The sequence below is a fragment of the Sinocyclocheilus rhinocerous genome, unplaced genomic scaffold (genome assembly GCF_001515625.1).
Source record: "Sinocyclocheilus rhinocerous isolate Xijiao unplaced genomic scaffold, SAMN03320098_v1.1 scaffold3117, whole genome shotgun sequence".
In the NCBI taxonomy this organism is placed as follows: Eukaryota; Metazoa; Chordata; class Actinopteri; order Cypriniformes; family Cyprinidae; genus Sinocyclocheilus; species Sinocyclocheilus rhinocerous.
This window is the reverse complement of record NW_015629109.1, coordinates 938,743-956,168: the sequence shown is the minus strand read 5'-3', so window position 1 is coordinate 956,168 and position 17,426 is coordinate 938,743. Positions and strand designations below refer to the sequence as shown.

The 17,426-nt window shown below is 36.3% G+C and overlaps 1 protein-coding gene across 9 annotated transcripts in view; it reads right to left on the bottom strand.

Annotated features, from left to right (window-relative positions):
- The window catches only part of LOC107738824 (voltage-dependent L-type calcium channel subunit alpha-1C-like), a 91,291-nt gene that overhangs the window by 32,524 nt on the left and 41,341 nt on the right, over positions 1-17,426 (bottom strand). For 7 of the 9 annotated variants that reach the window (XM_016550703.1, XM_016550697.1, XM_016550700.1 and 4 more), the window contains exons 1-3: positions 2,000-2,083; positions 1,205-1,231; positions 648-808 (exon numbers count right to left, since the gene is read on the bottom strand). In XM_016550703.1, the coding sequence (XP_016406189.1) occupies positions 648-808; positions 1,205-1,231; positions 2,000-2,031 (220 nt within the window). In that variant the 5' untranslated portion in view covers positions 2,032-2,083. Of the gene's footprint in view, positions 1-647; positions 819-1,204; positions 1,232-1,999; positions 2,087-6,322; positions 6,500-7,460; positions 7,565-9,055; positions 9,259-9,340; positions 9,503-10,014; positions 10,155-10,842; positions 10,983-17,426 lie in introns of those variants that run through there. The other 2 variants (XM_016550705.1, XM_016550701.1) reach the window with 2 other exon arrangements.

Sequence of the window (17,426 nt, the reverse complement as noted above, 5' to 3'; positions counted from 1 at the left end):
AAGCTGCACAACTGTTTTCAACAATGGCAATAATATAATATAATATGAAATGTTTCTTGATCACCAAATCAGCATATTAGGCTGAAGACTGGAGTAATGGCTGCTGAAAAATCAGCTTTGCCATCACAGGAATACATTACTTTTGAAAATATATGAAACTAATAGAAAAACGTTTTAAATTGCAATACAATATTACAGCTTTCATTTTAAAAAGTGACCCCAGACATTTGAACATTTTTGTACATCGAGTATGTCTGGGGGAAAAAAATTATTAAAAAATTATATAGTGTGACATCACACAGAATAATCACTGCATTATTTACTAAAATAGCTAAAGTAGTTATTAACAGAGCGTCCTCGGTTGGCTAAGTTCGTTAGTGTAGACAAATCAAACCAAGGTTCTGATATCAATTACGTAACAACATTAGATGGGGTTTTTTGAGATTGGATGGTCACTGCTGAGCTCTGAGAGATACAAGATATGGGAGTCATAAAAGTAAGCTTCGCCAAAGACAACTAATCAAAATATAAAGTACATCACACATACACTTTTATAAATATTTGACTGCTCAAGGCTGTATTGTTATATATTTCAGTAGCAAAATGATTGTATATTGAAATATATACGCTATTGTAGAATTGAGTACCTTGCACATTGGTGAGCCATTCTGGCTGCTGGTGGTGCTCAGAGGCAATGGTAAGTGTATTCAAAAATACCAGGAAAACCACCAGCCAGTAGAACACATTTGACTTCACTGCTGCACGGCACGTGCGCCGACATAACCGATTCCATCGGCGTGAATATCGACTGCAAAACAAAGACAGAGAGAGAAATAGAATATAAAACATTCCAAATTCAAAGTCTGTACAATCTGACTCCATTCTTACCAGCCGGGATAAATATCCTTTCAGTATTCACTAAATGCACTTTATGGAAACATAACAACTATGTGTGTTTGTACTGGCAGTGACTGAAAATGCTGCTGCTCTCAATTCTTTTGGCATCTGTAGCAAACAAATCTAACCTGAATAACACTGGCAGTCTGAACTTGTTAATGGATGTTCAGCCACTGATCAGAGGGCAACCGTGATGATCAAAACACAACACTGGCATTGAAACACAACAAACACACACACACACACATATACATGAAGAGCAGTAAGGAAGGCAACCTCGCCTTCAGACGGTATGTAATGTACTAACCTGAATTTGGATTTGGAGATCCTATTTCTGGAATGGAAAACAGAATGTATTATACATACAGAACAGACACGACATCATGAAGGACAATGTTTCCACAGAGACAGCAGAACTGGGAGGGCAGTCAGGTGGGCCTGATCATACATCATCACTACTTCAGAGCGCCCCCATGATGATGATCAGGAGCAACTGAGTGCCAACCACATATGATAGATAGACAGATAGATAGATAGATAGATAGAAACATCACACTGTGTGTTGCATTGCCTTGACAAATGTTGTTTTCAGCAAAGACTCATCATTTACAGTGATACATTTTTGTTACATTCAACTTGTGATATGTAAATTAAACAGTTTTTATGATTTAACTGTTCACAGATTTTTAATATCCGTGGGAATGTTTATATATAATTACTTTTATGGCTGTGTATTGCATGAATGTTCCTGTCTGTGTTTGTGACATAAAACACTGATCACTAACAGGGCAGATCAGCTGGAAAACAGACGACAGCAACAGATGCACAGAGAAAAAAAAAAACGACACTGAAGATCACGGGAGCGCCAGGAGCCGCCCACTGAGCCCTGCTGACCTCGCCTACCAGCAAACCATTTAAAACTAGCTCTCAACCTTACATCTCTGTAGACGTCTGAATACTGAAAAGAGTAAGTCTGAAGAGAATTAAGCATGGAGGGAAATAAAAATTAAGTAATTGAGGAATTAGAGGAGAAGAGATGATCAGGAAGGAGAACAGAAGGAGGAGGAGAAAAGAGGAGGAACGGGATGCTGTGGGGACTTACGCCATGCGAGTACAGCAGGTCTCTCCCTCCATGTCTCCAGCTGGAGCATTATCAGTGTTCACTGACTCATTTTCACTGGCCGGCATACTCGAGAAAGAGAGAGGGAAAGCGAGGGAGAGAGAGAGTGCGATGAATTACCAGTAAAAGAAGATACTCATTGCTCATCAAATGCTGGTGTCACACACACACACACACACACACACACACACACACACACACACACACAAGAAACTGACTTTCAACCTCTAAAGGACACTTACTTGAGCTTTTACACTGGCACACTGACAGCAGAAATGACCAGGGTTCAAAATCAACACTTACCAATTGACAAATGTAGGTAAAAACTGGCCTTGAGAGGTAAGTAAAATGTAGTTTTAACAATGCATATAACATAACACATAAGTCTAACCATACAATAATCAGAACCTTACTAAGTGAGGTGACAGTTAACTAAAGAAAACATATCTGCCATGACTTTTGCATTTATCTAAGGTGCCTATAGTTTTTTACATATGTAAAATATTCCTCACAGCAAGCCACCAAAAAGAACACATTAGGAACCAAATTACAGTGTTTGTTCACAATGTTTGTGACAGGTGCAGTTTTACTGAGAAACAGATTAGATTGTTTTGTATATGATGCTTCAAGAAACACAAAGCTGTTTGTCACTAATAAAAAAAAAGCCTAAATGACAAATTCAGCTGTTAAAAGCTGTCAAAACTATAATAAAGTCATAATATAAAAACATAAAACATGCTAAATTATACCTGTTAAACAGGTAGAAAGAAAAATAAGATAGAATAAATAACATATGTAAAGAAAGTTGTTACTGAGCCAGTTCTTATTAAATAGACTCAGCAGTCTTGATGACAGCCAGCATATCCATGCTCAGATGTGATCTTTAATGTTTAATATGGACCATATGTGAGATTGTCTGCCCCAAAAAGTGTTTGAACAGAATCAAATACCACATTTCATCAACACACACATATACTGTGTGTCATGGGTGTTAAGCCTGTGAATCGATCTTAAATTAAACTAGACCTCAAACCAACAGAATTATAAAACACAATGATTTGGATGGGTTCATTCAGATTTCAAAGAGAAAGAGAGAGGGAAAGCGAGGGAGAGAGAGAGTGCGATGAATTACCAGTAAAAGAAGATACTCATTGCTCATCAAATGCTGGTTTCACACACACACACACACACACACACACACACAAGAAACTGACTTTCAACCTCTAAAGGACACTTACTTGAGCTTTTACACTGGCACACTGACAGCAGAAATGACCAGGGTTCAAAATCAACACTTACCAATTGACAAATGTAGGTAAAAACTGGCCTTGAGAGGTAAGTAAAATGTAGTTTTAACAATGCATATAACATAACACATAAGTCTAACCATACAATAATCAGAACCTTACTAAGTGAGGTGACAGTTAACTAAAGAAAACATATCTGCCATGACTTTTGCATTTATCTAAGGTGCCTATAGTTTTTTACATATGTAAAATATTCCTCACAGCAAGCCACCAAAAAGAACACATTAGGAACCAAATTACAGTGTTTGTTCACAATGTTTGTGACAGGTGCAGTTTTACTGAGAAACAGATTAGATTTTTTTGTATATGATGCTTCAAGAAACACAAAGCTGTTTGTCACTAATAAAAAAAAGCCTAAATGACAAATTCAGCTGTTAAAAGCTGTCAAAACTATAATAAAGTCATAATATAAAAACATAAAACATGCTAAATTATACCTGTTAAACAGGTAGAAAGAAAAATAAGATAGAATAAATAACATATGTAAAGAAAGTTGTTACTGAGCCAGTTCTTATTAAATAGACTCAGCAGTCTTGATGACAGCCAGCATATCCATGCTCAGATGTGACCTTTAATGTTTAATATGGACCATATGTGAGATTGTCTGCCCCAAAAAGTGTTTGAACAGAATCAAATACCACATTTCATCAACACACACATATACTGTGTGTCATGGGTGTTAAGCCTGTGAATCGATCTTAAATTAAACTAGACCTCAAACCAACAGAATTATAAAACACAATGATTTGGATGGGTTCATTCAGATTTCAAAACAAAACCAAAGTTGGACAAACTTACCCAAATACATCATGTAAAAGACTCAAAAAATGCTAATCTACCAATCAGCATGCAGGCCTACAATTCCATCTCATTAACATGCACAGGGGGCGGGGTCAAGCAGGGTCTCTAAATTCCATGCTGCATTTTCATTGGCTCTGATCTTTTCCCCTAATTCTATTTCTTAATTTAAAAAAAAACACATTATCATCCAGACTACACCACCCTTGGAAATGGGATTATGGGATTATGTTTGGTCGGATATTCCGAGACAGGATTACAGATGTCGAAGAGTGACATTACATCATCAGTATGCTGATGATGTATTGTGAAATTTGATGTGTTTAAAATGAATGAATATTACTCTTGTAATTTGTAATTAAGATAAAATACATAACGTAAACACTCTAAACAAATCTGAAGTAGATGGGAGTGAAGCAACATAAGTCAGGAGAAAAATGTCCACAATACTTTGCAATCTATTTCTATTAACATCTCACAACGGCTGTTAAAGAGAAATCACAACCTCATTGTCAGAACCATCTGAACCGTGGTGTGCAAAGCAGAACTGTTTCTATCTAGGCATCACATGCAGATCACATTGGAACAGGAGCCTGATGTGTGACTAAAATTTACTACAAAGCACCAGATTCTGATTCAAATACCTGGAGAAAAAAAACGACATGCTAAAAGTCCAGATATTTCAAACAGAAAAACTTGTCTAAATTCCAAACCTCTCAGATTTACATGCTTATCATCATTCAGAAATGTAAAATACGGAGAACTAAGCAGGGAGACCCCATCGCCCTCCGTACCCAGATTGACCTGTCTGGGCGGGGAAGGATGGGTCGGGGGTCAGTATAAAGGTCTTGTTGCACTTTTCCCATGCAAACGCAAAAGTAAACCGTGATTGCTATTGAGACGCACACGCCTTACGAAGCAGAGCTGCTTTTTTCTTCACCGCTCCACGGATGTACTGTAAACGATGAGTCTTCCCTGAAAACAACAGAGCGAGACTCAAACAGTCAGAGACAAACACAGTCAGACAGAAAAAGACGCCACCAGCCCTCTCTGTCCCGAATATTTATAGCTAAAAAAGGCGGTCACAAAAAACTCAAGACACTTGACACAAAACACTTAACATTAAACATCACTTTTAATACAAAAAATACAAATAATCTGAGGTGCAGTTCTATTTTGTGCCACTAGATGTGCGTCAGCATGTGGACTGCAGTATATCTCTATATATTGACTGTGTGTGAAAGCGTTTTCCCATCTGATCTCAGTTAGGGGCTGGACTGACAATACACAATCTCAGGCTCTGAAATACCAGAGTCAAAAATAAATCCAAAAACACACACACACACACACACACAAAAGTCTCTATATATACTGTATATCCCTGAAGGGACTTCCCATTCACATTTATTATTCTTAATATAAACAAATTATACAACCCTAAGCCTAAAACTGGCATTTTAAACTTTTTCTATCTACTGTAGATTACTGTCTAGACGTTTTGTGAACCTTTTGTCCCCCACAAGGACGTTTGGTCTGCTTACTCTTGCTTCTAAAAAAAATTGTATTCCTAATATGGATAGCAAAACCTGCCCAAATACAAACACATTCATCTATTCATTCAAGTTTTGGATTGTGGTGAGTTTCTGATGGAGAACTCTCATCTGCAACTGAAACAATCCATAACATATCTGAATATTGTGTATACAGTAATATGAGCTAATAATTTTCATCTGTCACAGCAAGCAAGAAGTTTTTGGAACATGTTGGCAGCCAACCTCACAATCAATATTTAAGGTGAGTTACTGTTTATTTTCAAATAGAAAATGGATACAGTTTCCGTAATGACAATAAATATCATATATGGGCATGTCAAACTAGCTAATAGACAATTTTTTATTTTTTTATTTTACCCTTATGTAGAAACTGTAAATCAGGATATCAGGCCTTGATTATGCTTGAAGGGCCAGAGATAAAAGAGACAATATCTCATGTCAGTATTTATAGATCTGAAAGTATTTTCAGACTAAGTATAAATTAAAACAATAGCAAAGTCATAGTTTAAAACTGTAACTCCTAAAAGATAACATTTCAATGTCCTCATTTGCATTTAAAACCAAAACCAACACTTTTGCAAAACGTCTCGGATAACAAACTCAGAGCAGATCAATTTGCCCCACCCTGGTGCTTCCCTGCTTCATACTTACGATTTCTAGGCTTGTCGTCGTCCAGTCCCTCGTCGTCGTTCTCAGGGTCGATATCCTCCGCCTGCGTGATCCAGTCCAGGTAACCCTTTAGATCTTCCTCCAGCTGCTGCTTCTCACGGAGCTTCTGGAAATCGCCGCGAGCTTTGGCCTTTTCTCGCTCTTTAGAGAACTCTCTGAGAAACGGAAAGACAGAGACTTCCACTAAATATCCATCCCGTAAAATAAACAGACTGAATCAGAAAAAAGTGTAATAATTAGAAAAAAAAAATCTAATATATTTTAAAAGTGCAATCAAATATTAAAAATACTTTTGTTAGGACACATACACTACACAACTGTTCAAAAGTTTTTTATGCTCACCAAGGCTGCATTTCGTAAATTTTGTCAAAAATACAGCAAAAAATTTAAATATTGTTAAATGCTGTAATAATTATGTGTGTGTATATATATATATATATATATATATACATACTGTATATATGTGTGTGTGTGTATATAAATACACACATACACATGTCAAAAATCTCGCTGACCCCAAACTTTTGTACAGCAGTGTGTTTCTTGCAATAAACAGAGCAAGATATTCACTCACAACAAGACCATGAATGTGTATTTAAGGGAAAAAGGGAAACAAAACACCTTTGACCCTTGTTTGTACAGACTTGTTTTAAACACAAAAAAGATGATAAGGAAGATAACAGATCTCTCTCACACACACTCTTCAAAGGATAAAAACTAAGTCAGAAATAAAGACGACGGAGAGAGAATGAATGAGTGTCCCTTACCCGCTTAAAACCCCAAGAACCAAATTAAGAACAAAAAAGGAGCCAATGATGATTAAAGTGACAAAATAAAGCCATGGCCAGGAATTCCCTACAGCATCATTCACCTGGGAATGGAGGGAAGGATGGAGTATGGGGGGAGAGAGGGATGGATGGAGGGGTACAGTTGAAGAGGGATGAATGAATGATTAGTATGTGTCTGCTGGACATGGGCAGTTCTACATAACCCCTCTCTGGCTCGCTTAATCCCAGTGCTTTGAGAAAGAAAATGTGTTTGATCAGAGTTCAGTCAGAGCTTGTTCTATTCTCCAAAAAACCACACACACACACACTTTCAGCACACAATGCTTACCCGCTCAACACACCCAGAACCAGATTTAGAACGAAAAAGGATCCAAAGATGACCAGACTGACAAAATAGACCCACGGAAGCTCATAACCCATGGCATCCTGCATCTGAGATGAGGAGGGGACAGTTAGAAAAAAGAAAGAAGAGCGGAGCGGAGAGGAGAGGAAGACAGTCAGCGGAAACGAGTGCAGTGAACAGCACATGCTGGTCCCTCAGAAACCCAGAACATCAAGAAAACCCATGAAGCATAGAGCATATTCAACAGAGAGAAAGACAGAGAGAGAGAGAGAGAGAGACGTTCAGCTGAGTCTGTTTGACTGCTTTAAAAGATGTCATCAGGAAAACCGTCAATCACTTTAAGTATCTGGAAGAGTGCAGAGGACTGAGATATAGAAAAGATGGGCTTTAGAGAGCAGCAGTGATCACACACACAGGGCTCAACAGGGTTTTTTCTGTTAGTGAGTCGGGTCAATAGTTCTGGTTTTTACAAACATTTTCAGTGGCTCCACCATATTAGAATGTTCAATGTTTGTGCTAGAAATATTTATATTTGTCTTATTTACAACTATTTATTCAAAATTCTACAGCTATAATGCAACTTCATAAATTTTTAAACACGGTTTCGCTAGAAAATTATGTCATATGATGCAAAATATTGGTTTGTAGTTTTCAGCACATTTTTACTAGGGCTGTCAAATGATTAATCACGATTAATCGCTTCCTAAATAAAAGTTTGTGTTTACAAAATATATGTGTGTGTACTGTGTCTATTTATTATGTATTAAAAAAATCCACACACATACATGTATAAATTTTAAACATATTTATATGTATATAATTTATATACTTTTTATATAATATTATATAATTTATATTATATACAAAAATATAAATATTTTATATATACAATTTTTCTTAAATATATACATGCATGTGTGTGTATTATTTATATAATAAATACACACAGTACACACACATATATTATGTAAACAAACTTTTATTTCGGATGCAATTAATCGCGATTAATCACTTGACAGCCCTACTTTTTACTGATGTTTTACAAGTAATTTCTGCAAATCAAAAACAATCACAGTGAAGAATCAGCAGAATATTTTCCATGTAAAACATATCACAAAAATCCAAAGGTTTAAGTTTGCAAGGTATAAAAATGGATGTACAAAATCAATGAATGTCAAATTTTCAGTGGCAACGTATTGTGTTATGAGCCGTAACATACACACCACTCACCTAGTCATAAAAATACATATAAACTAAATAAATAAATAAATAAAAATCGCACAAGTGGATGTGGATTCCTAATAGAATTTCCATTTTAATTTAGAACTAAGAATGAAGATCCTATTAAATAATCTGAAATTCTCACAACATTTTTTAAATTCTTTTTTGATTTTTACAGTTCAGGATTACAGGATTTGTTCCAAATTAGGAAAGAAATTCCAATAGGGTTCCTCTTTTTAACTAAAGACACTGGGAGATACTCCTAACCCTACCTCATTCATGTGTCTTTTCTCAGTAAAGAGACCATGTGTGCTTATACAGTCATTAGGTGTAGTGTGCCGTTATTGGAGCAGACTCACCCAGTACAGGACGTCAGTCCAGCCCTCCATCGTGATGCACTGAAACACAGTCAGCATGGCAAATGCAAAGTTATCAAAGTTCGTGATTCCATCATTTGGGCCCTCCCATCCCATCATGCACTGCGTTACGTTGGCCGGGGTGCAATGTCGTCCATGGGCAGAGTTTGGGGCGCAGGGGGCCGGCTTCTCTTCAGATATAGGACCTGAAAGAAAACAGGATTCTGTCAGTTGATCTGGAGCCAATCACTAGAACAAGGAAGGAACAAATACTCCTAAAATCCTGACCTTTGTGTCCATCTTTGAAGAAAAAACAGGTTCTGTGCATCTTGCCCATGAAGAGCTCGAGGCCAATGATGGCATAAATGATGATGACGAACAGAACGAGCAGAGCGATGTGCAGGAGGGGAACCATGGCTTTAATGATGGAGTTCAGCACCACCTGTAAACCTGCAAGCACACAGGAAAGGAATCTGAAAAATACAGTAGATAATCACTTTTCTCATGGATGGTTTTCTTTGTTTTGTGAGTGAAGCATTTATATTCTAACTGTTTATGCTCGGAATATTATCGATAATAAAATGATAATGTGCAGTCAGCTAATCATGATCCCATTGTGAAGCCAAAACAGCTGAAAAAAAAAGGTCAATTACAGTATACAGTTTAAAAGTCATTATACTTAGGTGTTTAAAAAATATTTGACAATCAGAAAGAAAATGGTTTTGCCAACACAACAATAAAATCTGTGCCTACACATGCTGATAAGAATGGCTTAATAGAGTTTTGACTTCTGGATTTCTGGGTTGTGATTACTGATTCTCGAATCGTTTCAGATCCTCCTACAGGAAGGAAATGAAAATTTATTTAAATTCATGTTCTCTCAGTTTCTCGGTCCTGACTCGTGGACGACTTACTCAACAGTCATCAGATGAGTGTGCGCGTGTGTGTGTGTGTGTACTCACTAGGTACTCCAGATACGAGTCTCAGAGGTCTTAACACTCTAAAGGCTCGCAGGGCTTTTACATCAAACCCTGCAGCCTTGCCTCCCATTGAAGTCCCACCATCCCCTTTAGTGGCCTGCTCTAATATTGCACTGAAGAGCCTGAAAGAGAGATAGAAAGAGGACGTTATCGACTCATTATCATTTTACATTTCAGGTTAAAACATATTTTAACTAAGCAGTCTTGACTTTTCCCTGGATGCAGCAAATGCAAATCATGGGAAAAAAAGCTTTTAAACATACAGTTTTTTTTTTTTTTTTGGAATTTACAATTCATTTCTTTTGAAAGTTAACACTACTTTGAAACACTACCATGCAACATTTACATACCATACCAACCAATACCATGCACATTTAAATTATATTTGAAAATAACATTATAAAATAAAATATTCTAGCCTCTTTAGCAATTAGTTATACTAATTATTTAATACAAATAAAATAAAATAAAGACTAATGAATAAATTATTATATATTTTTAGCCTCTTTAGAGAAGTCTTTTTAGAGAAAGTTCATTTTTATTTTTTATAATTTTATTTTATTTTATATATTTAGAATTTAATAAATCATTCTATGTTTCATGAACATAATTTCATATTTAAAACATTACATTCCATAACACTTCTGGTTACACTTTATTTTAAGCAGTCCTTGTTACAGTGGTATTATTTTAAGTACTGATTAATATTAATTAACTACATGTACTTACTATATGGTTAGGGATAGGATTAGGGCACATGTTCCTATGTCTCAGGGGTTACTGCAGGTTACACCGAGAGCTTGTACTCACCCAACCACCACGATGATGAAATCCAACAAGTTCCAGCCGTTCCGCAGGTACGCATTAGGGTGACACAGCAGCCCGTATGCAATAACTTTCAGAAATGCTTCCACTGTAAAAATTATCAGAAAGAGATACTCCACCCGTTCCTAGACAGACAAAACAGAGACAAAGAGGATATTAGTTCTCTAATTGCATCAGCTCTAATATCTTTAAGCATAAAGCTGCTCGAAGCTCTGAACCAACATCAGAAAATGTACTGAGCCATTTGTCTGGATGACATTTTATTACAGATCAGGCCTATCAGAAAAGAACAGATACCACACACACAAACACACAGAATGTCGGTGCACCAGAGACACTGTGTTCGAGTGGATTATAGAGCAGAAATGCTGCGTCTGTAAATGCCAGATGAATTTCAAAGTCTTTGCTGACTGTCTCACAACTTTCCTGTGAGGATCAAAACACAGACATTCATCTCCACACGACGAAAAGGGATATCAGACCTGATTTGTTTGAACTAGCTGTCAATTGATTTAAAAAATGGAATCAAATAATTGCATGATTAATCAAATTGACTGCATATCAGTAGTTGCTGAAAAAAATCCTCAAATGAAAACATTCAAATACATGAAAATATATGATATTCTTGTGGCAGATTAAATCACTAAATAGACAAAGTAGCTATAATAATATAAAAATAAGATTAATAATATAAGATACTATAATAACTGATATCTTCTTTCCATAAGTCAATGTATCACATTGAATGTGTTTTTATTCTTGATAAATGCCTTTTAAGAGACAACAGTTTATAAATGACATTCTGACCATTACACATTCAATGGGAAACAAAAAAAAAAAGTCAAATTTTCAGCAGGTCCTAGAGACTGTATCTTAAGATTAAAGTCAAAATAGTTGATTTACACAGAAGGGAGACCATTAACTTGGAAATTACCATAATATCACACTGTAGCTGAGGGTTTTATTACACATACAAAAAATTTTGCTGCCAATTTCCTTTTTGGAGAGGATATTGAAATGAACACTGTGATAAGCCTTATTTTTAAGTAACTAGTCAATTTAGTACTTTAATGCATGTAGATGGTACCGAATTCACTGCAGAACTGCACTCAAAACAAAAACGGCATAATTCAGATGAGGAAAAAACATGCATCTTAAACAATGGTACATGAATCCAAATGTTGTTTACATTTGAATTACGTTAGTCACTACAATTCTAGCACAAAGCAACACATTCATAAGCAAATGTAGCTAGTTAAGGACTGTGTCTGGTCCAATAAATGTGTTACTATGTACAAATTTCACAATTTACATTAACAAATAGATTTAAAAAATATATAATTAATTGTGACATAAATACATATAATTTTAAATATAATATATGTGGTTCTAATATAATAAATAACAATTACTTATAGATAATTTCAAACTATTTTTGTGTTCAGCAGTAAAAGCAGCAGCATAAGAATCTGAAACAACATGAGGGTGAGTAAATAATATTCTTTTGGGGGTGAATTACTCATTAAACAGGTGTTTTGTTTATGTGGAACCACATTATAAATCAAGCTGCTTTAAAAACAGGGTTAAATGATGCTGTTATCACCTACTTTACTGTAGACTAAACTCTGAGATCTGGAATCAATCCGAGGCTCTTAAATTAATTAAGCTCAATTACTGACAAGTCATCAGCGCAATCAACACCACAGCAATCCACTATACAAACACACAGATACGCACACACACACACACACACACACAGAACATCTAACAATTACATTGAAAAATATGAATCTATTGTATTAGATTTAATTATGGATTCATTTTGATGTCCTGTCCTCATATTCCCTCAGTGTTTTACAATGTGATTGGATAAGACATTAAAAAACAACATTGGCAGTCTAACATACAGTCCTGCTTGACTTCACCTCTTTTCTTCTGATTTGCTGCGTGTGTGGATGGAGGAGGTCAGAGGTCGTGGGAGCTGCTCTGAGACGGTCTAGTCCCCTGAGAGTCATTTGGGTTTACAGAGCAAAATAAGGGCTTCAGCTTTGCTCACTGAGAGAGACGGAAATATTCCCATGGCTCGGTCTGTCAACAGTCACTTACGCAATACATTAGCTTCAGGGATCGTCAACCTGTTCTCAAATAGTGCATGGGTCTTCGCAACCCAAGTTTAAGCCCATGAGTTTTGGGTCACCAGCCCGGATCCATTCAAAAAACAAAACCTGAAACCTGCCACAATCCTCGTATTTCCTGCACATCTGTGGCAAAATGGTTCTGTAGAAGAAAATGAAGAGGAATAAGGCTTGTCTCTAACTAAAGACTTGCTTGTGCACTCATGAGAAATCTTTTATCTTTTAAAATAAAGTGAAAACTTTTAAAACATCCTGTAACTTTCAGAATTAAAAACTTTCCAGTACATCTCAGACCAAAGAAACCATTTATGTAGCTAAGCTACAGAAAACAACTCAAACCTTTCCAAAATCAATGAGGAAATCAATTGCTTATCTCACATGCAAAAAGAACTGTAAATAAATCATGAAAAATAAAATTATGGGTGCTTTTTAGCGTGTAAAAATTGATTAGCATTATGTGGACCTCGGGGCAAAAAAATGTAATTTAATTTTTAAAAAAATGATATTAGACCTATTTTAAACAAAGTATCACTTACTGCAAGGGTCCAATATTCCAATAATCAGTTCATCAGGGGACAATAACACGCATATCATATCATAATAGTTCCATATCTAATCCTTGTATGGTATATCTGTGAGGACAATGAAGATAAAGAGTTGGGTGCGTGTTTGAGTTTATGTGATGGTGTGCTTTATACTACTTATACATCATAATTATGAGTTTACGCTGCATATCCTTCAGCAAGACTGACCGGTTGCTCTCTGAGAGACGAAGAGAGAGCGAGAGAGACAGAGACGGTGTGAGTGAGAGAGTGATTTACAGGGCTACTCACTCATGCCCATAATTGCAGCAATAGCACATTTAAAAAGGTCAATTTAAGCCTGGAGTAGCGTAAGATATCTGTGTGAGTGAGAATGTATTATTAAGACTCTTAGAAGGCGAGACGTGTTAGTTTTCCTTTGAACCAGCTGGCACAGAGACAGACACACACGCACACACACACACACACACTCAGAGGCATCTGGCGCAGTGCATCCCTGCGCTCTCTGATCCAAAACCCGCTGACTCTCTCAGTCCTGTCTTGGACACACACACACATAATGTAATGACTGACCAAATATATACAACTTCAAACTAATTTAAAGAAAATTTTACAAAAATCATTCTTTATACTTGCCATTTTCCAAACCTGTAGCCTATGTTGTTATTTTTCAGTGGAACACAAAAGATGATTTTATTTTTTAGTTTTATGCCTTTATTTCGATATGACAGTAGGTGGACAGGAAGTGAAATGTGAGAAAGAGAGGGGGATGGCATCGGGGAAAGGACTCGAACTCAGGATGCCTGAAGTGTCTGAAGTGTCGGTGTGCTGCCCACAAGGTTTTTGGTGCTGACAAAAGGATGATTTTGGGTGAATCTTTAAGCAGTGTTTGTTTTGTTTTTTTGCCCTGTACAACAACGACCATGTTTAACGGTGTCATGAATCCCTTAACCTTTTGACATTTAAGAGGTCATAAAAACATTCTGCAAGTTTCAGAAATCAAAATTTTCTCATTAGTCTAGAAACAGCTTATATTAAGCCCAATCTGCCAAAACAACAGGTTGTGGAATGTGCCACTTTATGATGTAATAGTGTGGCTAAACACCGCCTCTGCAGAAGAAGATCAACGCCTGCTTCTACATCACTGCCTGTTTAGTCCCGCCCACCGATTCACACACATAGTGTAAATTATGAGGGCGGCAAATGTAGGTCTACATAGAAACCAAATGATAAACTTTATTTGATTAACTTTATTTTTAATGAAGTTCCAGACCGCGTCAGTAGGAGCTTTGTCCATTTTTTTTACTTCATTTTACCACAGATTTGTTAACAAACAAGGCACAATTTGACACAGGATTTTCAGAAAGACTGAAACTAAAAGTCGATGCTGTGCTGACTATATTGGATCCGACAGTAATGAAATTGTGTGCCCCTGAGAAACTTTCGCGATCTCAATGGAACACAAAAGTTTTGAGAGCGAACGCAAAGCAACTGTAATATAAAGTTTTCTCCGATCCATTTTTTTCCCCATCACCCTGTCTCTATAGGGAATTCGTAGACCTGCATTCACATTCAGAACCAAAACCGATACGCTGACGAGTACCATCAAGTTTGACGTCATTAGTTTTTTGTGTGTTGTAATCAAACAAAATGCACCAGTTTGAATATCTGTACTTTTATGGTACTTTTATTTCGTTTTTTTGGGTAGCACTTTATTTTACAGTCCTGTTCCACATGTACATGCTATGTACTTATTATACAATTACAATAACTGGGTAATAACTGAGTACTACCTACCCCTAAATCTAACTTTAACCCAGGTAGTTACCTTGTACTACCAGTACTTTCTTGGGTAAGTACTCTAAGTACATGTACTGAAAAAAGAATGCAACCTTTTTTGTCCTTTTTGGAGCTTGTAAGCAGTGAGCACTATGAAATGTTGTTGTATAGACAAAAAAAGTACAAAGATTATTCAAACATCTCATTTATGTACCACTAAAAAAAGCAGCATATGGGTAATTAAATACTGACAATATTCATTTTTGGGTATTCCTTTAACTCTCATCTCATCTGCATTCAGAGACAGCAATAATGTCGTTTAACACAGTTTCAACCCACCGCTTTCTTTTTCCACTCTCAAAAGTGAGAAACAATGATAAAGAACAACAAAATAGACGAGAGAAGACATGAAAAGAAGGAAGGAAGGAGCAGAGAGGCAAAAATGAGGAGTAAATGAGAGGAGGAGTGGAGAGATGGAAGGATGAAGACAGGAGAGGTGAGCCGTGCGTCTCCTCTGGATGACAGTCACGATAATTCAATTTTCTGTGATGGGTGCACAAACGGGGCCACGAGCCAATCAAATTACAGCGAGCCGCTCAAGGGACAGAACCTCCCGATCTCTGTGACCTTACTTTTATGCCCAGTCTGTCTGTAACCAAGGTAACAGGATTTGCGGTCAGCAGATGCCATGTCAGACACCCCACCACCACTTACAAGTCATTTCTGACGGACAAATGATGTCACAAGGCAACACACTGTTCCTTAGGTACACAACGGTCTATACAAACATTTTTTTTGTGTGTGTGTGTTTTGGGCTTATATTCCCATGTGGCCGAAGAACCTGCGAGAAACATCATAACGAATTAGAGATTTTAGTTGAAGTCCTGAGTTTAAATATTGACTGTACGTACAGAGTTAAAGGGGTCATATGATGTTGCTAAAAAGAACATTATTTTTCTAGTCGTGTCCTCTTTTGGAAGGCCAAACAAATTAGTTTCACACGGCGGGCTAGCATGAGCGGAGGCCGGCGGGCCTGAGTGAGCGGCGGCAGGTGGGCTTGAGAACGGCAAACGAGCCGTTTTAGGTAGGCGTGGTTGACTCTTAACTTTATAAATATCTCTTTGGATTTGAGACTTTAGTCTTTGCAACTTTACAGATCTTCTTTAAGCACCAAGAGCTTGTAACACTTCAAAGAGAAATCGCATCATATGACCCCTTTAAATACCGCTCTCAGGAGCCGTACATGTTGCAAAACCCACAGCATGCTGCTGTCAGTTTCCAAGACAACCAGAGCCCATCTTGGTCTCCATGGAGACAGCTGGTGAGCAGCAACAAGGCTGCAACGGGATGCAGCGGCCTGCTGTGAATCCTGCGTATGCGTGGAAGCACGCTTCGCTATGATAGGAAGTTACACGGCCCACATGCGTGCTCAATACACCTTTAGTCAACACACAAGGATGCTTTCTGCCTTTATGGTCATAATATGGCAGATCTGTTGCATTTTATTCTTTTGACTCAAAGTTACTATCATGCAGCTTCTGTAGTAAAATGACTAAAATAGGTGAATATCCCCTTATTCACTATTGTGATATGTACTAAATCGCACTTTCTAAATAATTAAACAATTTTATAATTAGGTATTGTTAAATTATTAAATACTTAAAAAAATAAATTATTTTTAAATAAACAATTATATTTCATTAATTATATTTGTACTATTTTACTAATTATATTTGATTAAGAATTATTATAATTTTTTTATTATACTTCATATAATTGTTATAACCTGCATGTCTTAAATAATTAAACTATTAAATATGTTTTCATTATCAAATTATACAATAATTATAATTTTTTATTTTTCACTTTTTTATTAATTATATTTTATGCACTATATTTTGACTATTTAAACAACATTATTGATTAACAATGGTTGTAATTATATTTGGTATTTGTATTATAATTTCTATAAATTTTATTCTCATAACCTGCACTTCCTAAACAATGAAACAAGAAATTATTATTATTAAATGATTTATTAAAAATATTTAATTAATATTGTTATTTAATATTATATATTTAATATTATGTAAACATACATACATACATATAT